The sequence below is a fragment of the Ixodes scapularis genome, unplaced genomic scaffold (assembly GCF_016920785.2).
Source record: "Ixodes scapularis isolate PalLabHiFi unplaced genomic scaffold, ASM1692078v2 PGA_scaffold6__148_contigs__length_123643588, whole genome shotgun sequence".
NCBI lineage: Eukaryota > Metazoa > Arthropoda > Arachnida > Ixodida > Ixodidae > Ixodes > Ixodes scapularis.
In genome coordinates this window covers 60,260,342-60,271,696 of record NW_024609881.1, presented here as the reverse complement: position 1 = coordinate 60,271,696, position 11,355 = coordinate 60,260,342, and the positions used below count along the sequence as shown (strand labels likewise).

The 11,355-nt window shown below is 42.8% G+C and overlaps 1 protein-coding gene across 1 annotated transcript in view; it reads left to right on the top strand.

The window, feature by feature from the left end:
* The first annotated feature begins 6,000 nt into the window (after positions 1–6,000).
* Positions 6,001–11,355, top strand: part of LOC115332159 (venom metalloproteinase antarease-like TtrivMP_A) — a 33,051-nt gene continuing 27,696 nt past the window's right edge. Inside the window, exons 1-6 of the mRNA XM_042286116.1 lie at positions 6,001–6,049; positions 8,390–8,547; positions 9,380–9,472; positions 9,860–9,977; positions 10,733–10,774; positions 11,193–11,320. Of these exons, the coding sequence (XP_042142050.1) occupies positions 6,001–6,049; positions 8,390–8,547; positions 9,380–9,472; positions 9,860–9,977; positions 10,733–10,774; positions 11,193–11,320 (588 nt within the window). The remainder of the gene's footprint in view (positions 6,050–8,389; positions 8,548–9,379; positions 9,473–9,859; positions 9,978–10,732; positions 10,775–11,192; positions 11,321–11,355) is intronic.

The window sequence follows — 11,355 nt, the reverse complement described above, 5'->3', positions numbered from 1 at the left end:
CCCAGTGAATCAACGTTCACCGCTGACCTGCCTGGTTTGATGCCGCCACTATCATCATCGAGGGTGCTCGTCATCATGGGCGACACTCAGCTCAGGCGAGTTTGCTGCAAAAGGAGCTTCTCCCGGGAGACCGTCCGGCCCCCGCCGACTCAAGCCTTCCAGAGTCCGAGCCTTGAGGGAGGGGAGGTGTGGAGACCCTCTGCCCGGCCCCCCGTTCATCCTTGACCTTCCCGTTTCCCACTGCCGTCCTGTCGTGTTATGTCCGATCCCTCCGGGAGGGACAGGGCAAGCGCTCCCTCATTCAGCGCTGACGTCGAAGGGTCGGCTCGCGGCAGGGTTTCCGATTGGACGGTTGGAGGGACAAAGCCAGGAAAGTCTTAAAAAGGGAACCGAGACAAAGGGTGGCTCTCTCTTGGTGCCGACCTGGGGGTAAACGAGTGACGTAGTGCGGCTCAGACGGTGGGAGACGCTGGCGCGGGGAGTGCAGGCACTACACCGATTGGCGGACTCGAACAACGGACCGGACAGCGACCCTGGACGACGACGTCCCCATGACACGGAGTGGATGACTACCGCTGGGACTAGGGGCAGCTGTTATGGCGTCGGACGTCCCCAAGGCCTCGCTGTTGACCATTCCCCGACGTCGAAACCCCCAGGGAATAAGTGAGTGAATAAACCCTTTGGCCGAGAGCGAAGTATTGCTGTGTCATGTTCGTCCGGAAAGAGGGTCTGTGGGAATCGAAGTTTGATGCCCGCAACACATATCCGAAAGCGTCAGTGCCCGTAATATTGCGCGGCTCAACGGTATGTCCTCAGTTGACGTGAACATGGCCCGCTACTCTGCTGATCCGATAACCATGGAGGAGGCCAAATGTAACCTCTCTTTGCCGACACAGATTTCGTATGCCTGCGACTCGTCTCGAGCGTGCTGTTTCTCCGAGAGATAGCACCTGCGCCTGCAATCTCAGGTCGCAATCCACGAAGGTCTCGGTTGGACTGAGGCTAGGCAAAACTCGAGGACTGCCATCCATGCGTCATAGCGTTGGCGGGTCTTCACGAAGGACTGTCACAACAACGATGCCACCGTGTCGTTTTTTTCAACCTAACAGAAGACGTGTTCCAGGATGATAAAGGTGGTCTACTGCTCTCAAAAATTTCAAAGGCAACTAACTGCCTGCACGATCTTCAACGAAGTCACCTACATCAAAATTACATATTGTTCTTTCATACAGCAGCCTGGGTGAAGTTTTACGTTCAAGGCCACACCTACAGAGACACGAATACCAAATCATTCCACCGTGACTTCATGTGATCACTGTTGAGAGGGGCGCCCTTATTGAGTGGGAGCATGATGACGTTTCGATGGAATTTAGGGTGACATGAAATTGATTTAGAGGTCGAAGTCTCTTCGCATCGCTCATGAGACACACAGATAAAGTTGAAGCCTGGGCGAGTGGGTATGACATACTTAAAAGCAAAAACAGCGCAAAAAACGACGGATAGTGTAAAGAAGGACACGGACAGACCTCTCTGTCCGTGTACTTCTTTACGCTGTCCGTCGTTTTTTTGCGCTGTTTTAACCTTTTAAGACACACAGAATTCCAGAGAAGGGACCTCGGTAACTCCTTGACTGAACGTTTTTGAGCCCATTGAAGACTCCTTGCCGCTTGGAACCGTACAGCGAGGCGACGTTGCTTGACACTTTAAGGTGAAGTGCCAAGCCTGCGAGAAAGTAATTTCGTCATCAAAAACTTCCTCTTCAAGCTTAATCTCAGTTGGCGTCTCAAACAAATTTGTAAAATGTATTGCAGTATCAGTATTTAAGTATTTTTATTTCCGCCCTCAGTAAAATATATTCCTATATTTTTATTTCCAAAGATTTTATGCTTATTTTAAATATGTATCTCCGATACGTATCGCGATAGATTTTTCCATATATATTTGAGTATCAGTATTTTTGCTCCTATTTTTATGACTCCCAGTATTTGTACTCCCAAATACATTTTTGAGTATTTCTGCCCAACCCTGGTATGGACCTTAATTTTTGTTGACATGATTTATTGCCATTCGCGTTGCGAACGGCGCTATCATGTTACTGAGAACTATAATAGTTGCGTGTCGCTGTTGCGCATACTATGTGAGATAAAACTCGTCACAGGCTCAACGGGAACTTCAATCAGATTTATTAACCCAAAACATGACGAAAGTATGGTCCTGATCGAGGAGGCTCGGCGTGAAAGCGACGGAGTCTTGGGCTCCCGCAGGGACATGTACCGATTTTTCCGTACACCCCAGGCGCAAAAAGGTCGGTTTGGATGAAAAGCTGGATGGATGTTTTGGAAAGATTGCGGCGTGCTAAACGAGGTATGACAGATGCTTTTTAAAAGGGACCCTGACGAGTATTTGAAACTGCAGTGCGTCAGCCTGGAACAGTTTCTGCAACTCCATTCGAGCGTGGAACTAAGAGCCGCGCCACAAGCCGAACGGAACACAGTGATTCGCCAATTTTGTTTTTCTAAAAAAAAAACAATTTTTTTTAGATGTATTACACTAAATGCTTTTCAAGCTAGAGAGAGACTGAAGTGTTTTTTTATTTAAGGGGACACACCCCCAAGGGGGTCAACTTTTGAACCCTCGGCGTAAAATTAATGAAATTTACAGGGCAGGCTTATAGTCATGCTAGAGGATGCTTAACAAAATTTCAGGTCTGTCGGTCAACCGGGAAGGAAATTAGAGCAGCTTCTATCAGTAACACGATTACATTGTGTAGTTAATCTATCGTCGGAAAACTATCCAATATTCTAATTTTTTGTCTCATAGATATGTAGCGGAATGCCTAGGGGGCGCGGCTATGGAAAGTTTCTTGTAAAAAGTAATTTATTTCTGTAAATGTTTTCTTCTTCAAAATTGGTCAAGTTTTTGGTCTTCTGTGGCTTTGATTTTTTTAATAAAAATATCCGTAAAGTGACGAAACAATTTCATAGCCGCACTCCCTATTAAATTTGAGTCAGGAAAAGTGAAGAACGAGCCGTCCCTTTATTGCCGTTATCAAACGATAGATTGACTAAAATAGAATTTCTAGCAAAAAGCGGAACGGAGAAAAGTGTGTTCAAATTGCTGCAAACCCTACCTTTTCTTTAGCTTCGCTGGGCAAAAATAATGTATAAAAAGTTAACTATGCAGTGTAAACTAATTAAACTTTCTGCGGTAAACCTCTAGATGCTAGTGGATGCAAATATATCATTTTTCAAGATCAACTTTTCTTGCAGAATTTTATTTTTGCTTTTGGGTAGCGGCTTGCCTTATGGAAAAACACCAAAATCGTCTTCATTTGGCCTCCACGATCACAAGTATATAAAAATAGTTTTTTCAATATGGCGCACGGAGGCGGCAGAAATTATTTTTTTAAAGTTAATATCAAAGTGCACGGGGCGTGGCGCGATACTAGGAGTTTTCGGAATCCCTGCTTAGCTCATCTTCAGCACCTATCAAAGCTGTGCGCGTGCACTCTTCCTGTGTTCGAAAAGGTCAGAGATAGACGTCACGACTGACGTCAGTGCGGAAAAATACACCTGGCAAGCTTCCGATACACGCGCTGCCCAAACAAGCGACAGGCGCTTGGCGGCCCAAAGATTCTAGTATGACGTCACTACTGGTCGGAGGATTTTCGGGTTTTCTCATGTTTAGTATGAATCGCCGTGTAAAATGAACGTGGTATTCAAGTTAACGGGATAAAAATACTCTAAAATTCTCCTCTAAATTGTTTTTTTTTTTTTTTTTTTTTTTTAAGAATTGTTTTTGCTTCTTTTTAAAGGCTCTCCGTTATTCAGTTTTTTCACTCTGCGTGCCCGCAGACTGAAATAATATTTTAATTTATTGTAGTAATTTGTTGTGTCAAGAATTTTCGTTTTTCGTTGTTTCGTTGTTACTAAATAAGAAAAAATACGAAATCTTTTATAACAACTTCCGATCAAAAACAAGGGCAAGCGGACTCCGTTCATTTCGACCAATCGCCCGACGTGCCTCAATTGATGTCACGGTCCACGTCATTCACAAGCTGGATTTTCCCGCAGTCTCGGCGTCGCTCGCATCGGTCCCGGTGTGACTGTTGCTGGTTCTATTCAATTAATTTGTGCGACGCGCAAGCGCTTGGCGTTCATACGAATCGTTAAACTGAACTTCAAAGTGGTCTTCATGGTCCCTTCAAGGTGTTTTTAAGAGATTCGCGTTTGATTAATGACGAATTCCACTCCTCGTTTGTCGCGTTCCGGGATGCACTTTTTTGGAGGGCGCGATCGCCACTGGTCGTTTGAGATTAATCCGAATGTCTTTCGCACGTCCTTTCGGAGCTGCGCAAACTCTGGTTTAAGGTTCGGAACGCCCAGATCTCGATCGGCTGATCTTCCCGGAGCCGGGTGGAAGCCGATCTCTGGGAGACGTAACTTCCTGCGTCGCCGAGCATGAGGGGAACGGCGATCGACCGACGGGTGATGGGGCTTTCCGGAAATTACAATAGCCGAGCGCGATGGGGAATGCCGGGACGACAGTTGGTCACTCCCCGTAGCCTGTCGTCTGATCCAAAACGACCGGCGGAATGGTCGTTTTGACACGCCTGCGACCGCTTACAAAGAGTGAACACAGTGGCGTCATCTAACGGGCAGCCCTGGATACCTCCCGGTCTCCCTACAGTTTCGGGTGTCTTCCCTGGGCATTACTGTATTATCATGAATAAAAAAGCAGGTTGATTTAAAAACTGAAAATAAATGTACAATAAGGTGAACTCGCACCCCTAACTAAAGCAAAAAGAACAGCGTGCATCCCGTGACGGTGACAAGGAACCAATGTCCGAATCTTGCCGGATTCAGCTTCTTTCGTACATACTCTGTGGTCTAGAACATTTCGAACACGAACGAGGGATACGTTACAAGTTGAGAACGTTATAGCAGAGACGAGAAAGATAAAATGAGAACTTTGGCTGGTGGGGCCCTAGCCCCGTGCATTCCCGTGGGTGACAAGCGCGATGCCAACTCGGTCGTAAATATGTCAATAGAAATCACTTGAGTAAAGCTAGCCCTTGAGAGCTGTTCAGACCTTCTCGAGTAGCAAGGCAGATGCCGCTCAGAAAGTACACGATTGTTTAATCCCGGTTTTACGTGCTATGACTGTTATTCAGTGTATGGAATCGCACTTTTTGATATCGAAGCGACGATATATCAGAGGAAGCCATTTGTCGAAAACCGCTGGTGTATTCTTCCGCTTCTTCGACGGGCTGGTTTTGTGACAATAACATGTCTCGTTAGCCGCGGCGTTTGTGTGTGGCCGGCATGTGACGTCATATTACATACTTATTTTCATGCATTGATGCAGAACCCACGTGCACAGCCAGCAATGGACACCAGAATGGCCGCTGATGTGTCGTAAGTGCAAGCCATTTTTAGTCTCAACCGCGATAACCAAACGGCTGCCGTATCTTTTTTTACGCGCTTCGATAGACCATTTTCAAATGTTAGCCTCCCTGCCACGTGCAGACCCAAACTCGACGCTCTAATTGCGGCGCTACGAAGCTTCTGCACTCTTGGAGAATCGAACGCTTTTGAAAGCATACCACAGAGAAGCGGAGAATCCTTTCTAACAAGTTGGCCCTTGAAAGTCGCCTTTGATTCACAAAATCGGGAGTGTTTCAAGGTAGACAATCTTGATCTTCTATCACCGTCATCAGTGCGGAGAAATGAGAGGTATTGAGACTGCCACGAGATGGCTCTGACGTTTGAAAAAGGTCCATTGCCGGAGTTAATGCTCGTCTTGTGCAAAAGCTGCCTTTAACATATTGAATGCAACTTCCTGTGTACGTCATTTTGCCTATTGTGTTCATTATCTCGCATTTTGTGTATTATGTTAAAGGGCGCTTAACCTTTTCACCCTTTAAAGAGGTTCCTGACAAAGGCATTCTTTCATTTCCAAATATAAATTTTTCCCTTAAGGACGTTTTTATGACGGAAAATGTATTTGGCTACACTCATCATTTTCAGCGTAGCTACTGCTCATGCCGGTGATGTATTCATTCTATTTACTCAGGCGCTTCCGCATCGCGTTTTCTTAGTGACGCAAAATCGAATTTTACATTTCTCCCTAGCTTCAACTTTCGAGCTTTTGGGCACGATAAACAAATATCATGGAAATTCCGCACACAATATTGCAGACGAGAAATAATTTGTATTACGGCATGCACCATGCCCCCAAAGGCTTAGTTTAAATCTTTAAATAGGCTGGGGTAGACACGCTGCATTGATTGTATTCACAGATTCCTTCATAGTCGCTGACAAATAAGGCGCGCAGAGTGTGGCTTGATCTTATACTCTTGGTTCTTGCTTCGTGATTGCTTTTTTCGTGTTCTTATCCTCTAATACCGCAATCCTACTGGATGAGAAGAAATAATGAGATGCTCGTCAGTCAGCACGTCCTTCACTTAGGTTGTCAATGATTGTAGAAGCGGCGTCCTATAAATATATGCCGCTATATCTCCCGATAACATGGCGCTTTGAATGGAACATTTTAATACGTTGGTATTCTATCGGGTATGAAAAATAGCGGCCAGGTATTTAAATATACCGCAAATTTCGGTTTCTTAAGCCATCACTCTACGATTTTGTGCGGCGTTGCCCACAGGCGGCGCATATTTTTCTATAAAATTTGCAAAGAGCGAACTTACCCGAGGAAAAAAGTAAAGAAAGCAATAGTCTTAATTCCTGTGGAAACCCAGCGAAGCCACCGGTCTTCAGTCAATAGGGTGCCCTACTGTTTGAAGACTGTTGACTTCGCTGCGTTTCCATAGGAGTTAAGCCTTTTTTTTTACATTTTTCTCAGGTAAGCTCGCTCTTTCCAAATTTTACAGAACAAATGCACCACTTGTGTGCAAAGCTGCAGAACATCGTAGAGCGATAGTTTAAAAAACGAAATTTTCGGTCGATTTAAAGCGTTTGACCGCTACTTGATACACCCGGTACTACATCCAAAGGTCTTTAAAACACAAGCGAAATGAAATTGCGTCTGGGTTAACGCAAACCTAGTGATTCTATGTTTTTTTTTATATCTGTGACATAGAAGTTGCGAACGAAATTCTTGTACTCTCAACCACTCTGACGTCATATAAGTTCTATGCCGTTGGTCAGGATCCTGGGGGTGTCGCAACGGTGGTTGTACAAGCCAAATGTACGAGCTTTCCATTTTAATTTTGCCCGGGAATTCTGGCACCAAGCGCAATGGTTGCGACATTCGTGAGCGTGACACTTTGGCTCCTGTGAGGTCGTTTGTGAAAAATTCGGGATTACTTTTAAGGCATGGGTGCGATAGGATCCTGAACGCACCAGTCACAAACGAGTTCTAAAGGCATCGTACCCCACAGTTCAGCCAGCCAAAGCGCGTCATAAATTGGTTGAAAGCGACACCGGGGTCATCACACTGGAAGCAGTTGTTCGCGTATCAACGTCTGACAAACGTCAGGTCTTTGTAAATACCATGCACTTGGTTCCTCCTATTACACCTTCAAATAAAGAGACGATGCAATTGTGGCTTTTTAATTTGAAACGCCAATTGCATTGTACGTGCACGGAATGCACAATCACGTAATGTTTTTGTTTTCCCGAGTTCCAATCTGCCAGAAATCCTTTCGCGTTGTTGGGCCTTTGAGAAAATTACTCTTCGCGCTTTTCTTAGAGTCTGTTTGTTCAGAATACCTGTACAATCGTAGTTACCAAATGTATGTGCCCGTCCCAAAACGATGTTCCATTCATCATGGAGCCGTACAATTAGAGCGCTGAAGAGCGAAAGGTTTGATAGATTGCCAAAAGGTTTTCGCAAGAACAGGAACGTAGGCGTGGTACAAAAGATTAAGGTTATAACCATCATTAACAAAAATTTGACAACAAGGTAATCTAGATTCTTCAGTCCCTCTCTTTTATGTGGTATCGCACTCTAATAGCATTTTGAAGTCTAGGGAAGTAGCATATCTTCTGATGGGCTGCATATTAAGAAATGCATATGAAAGGATAAATAGTGTTAACGAAACACGATTGGAAGATGCCCCCCTCCCCTTCCCCGTATTTTCTAAATCTCTTCCGTTCGAACTATTCACATGAGTGCAGGCTTGCTTTACGTGGTGTGCTTTTATTGCATTACGTTTCTAACGTCTTGTCATTGCAGAAGGGTTTTCTTATTTTTGTTGAGTTAATTGTCTTTTGTTTGTGAAAGGCAACGTTGCTGGGAGATCTACGTACGATTTTTTTATAAAAAAAATACCGTGACCTGTGACCACCGTTTTGTTTCTTCCTCTGTACCGAGAAGTTTGTTGCGAGTATGGAACGGTCGGATAACAGGAGCGGTTACGTTCCAGGTGTCGTGTATCCGGTTTTGATTGAAAGCAGAAGCGGCAACTCAAGAGGCGCTGTTCAACTTTCTAAAGACTACGTCTTAGACTTGGAAGAATCCAGTGTTTTAGGGGACAGTCTGTATTTTTCCGAGGCTAAGTATGGAGAGGTGAATCACGAATTGGTAAGAAAAGATTACCTTTCACAAAAAAGCATGCTTCTGCCTCATTGTTTGAAATTCACTTAATTTACTTAGAAAATAAACATTCCAGGTATTTTCTCGCTCAGAAGCTTTATGATGTGCCCGCTAGTGCCTTTGGAAGTTTTCGTACATTTCAAGATGCCGTTCATGCAGAATTGTCTCCGCTAATTATAACGTAAAAAACGGACATTTGTTTAAATGACGTGCCGCCTCCTACGATTTCTTTTTTGCATTTTTTGAGAAACTTTTACTTCCTCGATAGTTTACACAACCATTCACCCCGATATTCGTTCTGCGTCTCGTTGAAATTCATTAAATGTTATCATTTACTGTGTTTTTGTAAAATGCATTAGCTTGCAAAAAAAAACATGAGCAATTCCACTCTGAGAAGGTGGATGACCAGTGAAGCTGTTTAGCACACGACACAGGCGTGTCAAAGAATTTTGAACAAAGGTACGACCAGATTTAGGTCTTGATAACGGTGCGACAGTACACATAGCTGACACGAGTAGCACAGCCCCAAATATTTGAAAAACCTTTATTATCTACGTGGGAGTCTACTGATCTTGAAAATGGAAGCTATTGATAACTAATCTACTGAAAATGCATAACCAAGTGATGAGACACAAGCTTTTGCATAAAATGAAGCGAGTGTGCCCCAAATTGAGGGCCTGAGTTTTTCTTGACGTACACAAATCATCCACGAAACCCTAGCAATAGATAGCTTGGCTATAAATATAACTGTTTAGCATTTCAGCTGCTACTAATATGAATATTCCTTCGAAGTTATTTTACTCATAATATGTTCTTTCAGATGGATACTACAGACATACGTGAAAGTGTTTATGAAAATTCGGAACACAAGGCGTCCTTTACGATTACTGAAACAGACGTGGGAATTGAAATGGTACGTACAATTTTTTTTAAAGTATATATGCTTATAGGAACAATAAATACGATTATAGAAATGTAGAGGAGGTTATGCAATCGTTATTTATAAATCCTTTATTTGCTAACTGCATAGATTTTCGCGAACATTTTATAAACCTGGAGTGCTTTTTTAAGTTTCATAAAAATGAAGGTGTATTAAGCATATTGGAAGTTCACATCGCCACAGCGTCTAAAGAACATTATTTATGAGAACTTTAAAATATATATTTAGAATACTTTCCCCATAAATTGCTTCCAATTCAATTGAATTTTTAATAAGGATAAAAAGTTTGTTTAGCGATTCACAAACGGTCTGCAACGGGCTATGCTTGCAATATTCAGAAATCTTTCACTTTTTTAACAGGAAGGATACCTAAACTTTACACATGGAATTGAGCCATTGAGAATACATGAAAAATCCGGCCGAGTCCCTCACAGAATATATCCGCTACCGACGCCTGAAGAGGCGATCCACTTGGGAAGTAAGTGACAGAATCAAACACTATACACTAGATATTTGTTGAAAATTCCATCATTAAAGGCTAGATTTCCTGAAGCAGAAATGATTAGAAATTAGAAACGTACGACCGAGTTCCTTCAGCGTTCGCTTCACGTGCAGTGTCAATACTGGTATGCTCTCAGTTATTTGCCATTTATTCTCTCGATGAATTAATTCACCTGCCGTTTTCTCTCTATCAACACATTATGTTTATAGCGTGGCGAAATGAGCGCATTAATTGATTATGATTGGAAAGAGAAAAGGAGAAGTTCTTGAAAAGGCGACGGCCCCTCAGTATTTTTAGAGAGCAGCTCTTAGGGGCCCGTTTCCAGCCTGAGCGGAATATACTGACAATTATAACGTCTCATATTTTTATTTAATTATGGTTGCTTTTTAGGTAACACATGCAAAAATGTCACTTCGTCGTCTTTTCTTTCAAGCAAAAAGAGTTATCTACTTTATTTCGGCATGGTTCAGTTTTGAGGTGATGGTATTTTGATAAACACATATGCACTGGTATCGGATATTTTAACAATTTGAGAAAATTATCTTGAAGATATCTTAACGACTAAAAACCGCAAAAACGGGACAGCAAAAAAGAAAAATACAAACAAAAACTAATTGACAGCAAAACACGAAGCGTTCCTCTATAATTTTGCTGAAGAAGAATGCCTTTAAAAAGATATAACCTTTGAATTTGATTACATTTCACATTCAGTATTACTATGATATTTACAGTTCCCGTTGAAGAACGTTCCGATGGAAGTCTACTGCCAAAAAGTAAGCTTATTTTGTTTTTTAAAAAATTAACTTTTTTCAGCAGTCCTCTCAACCAATTCTACAATAACCAAGAAGCAGGCTGCAATTCTAGTTACATGCGCGGCATACATACTGGCCATTTTATCACCATGATGCAATTTTCTGTACACAGTAGAAACTCTAAATTTTCTGCATGAGGATTTTGCTTTTAAATAATTTGGTAGACGTCAGCACGTGCTGCGCGAGTAACTACAATTCGAGACCGCACTTTGATGATATAATGAATTTGAAAACTTTTATTTGGAGAGACTGTTTCAGTATCTTGCACAGAAAACAAGATCAACTTATCTGGCAGCGTGCATATTTAAAAAAAATGATTACACAGTTCATTCTAAACTTGCGAAGCACTGAGGGCGTGCCATGATTTGAAACATTCTAGATGACGCTGCAGAGCCACCCACCGTGTGGCGACCTGAAATGTACGTCATGATTGACAGTGTAATCCACATGGCCCTCAAGGAAAGCAAATTAATACAGACTCGATACATCATAAGGCTGATGAACATGGTGCGTATGGTTTACATTTGTTCTTGTTCAGAAAT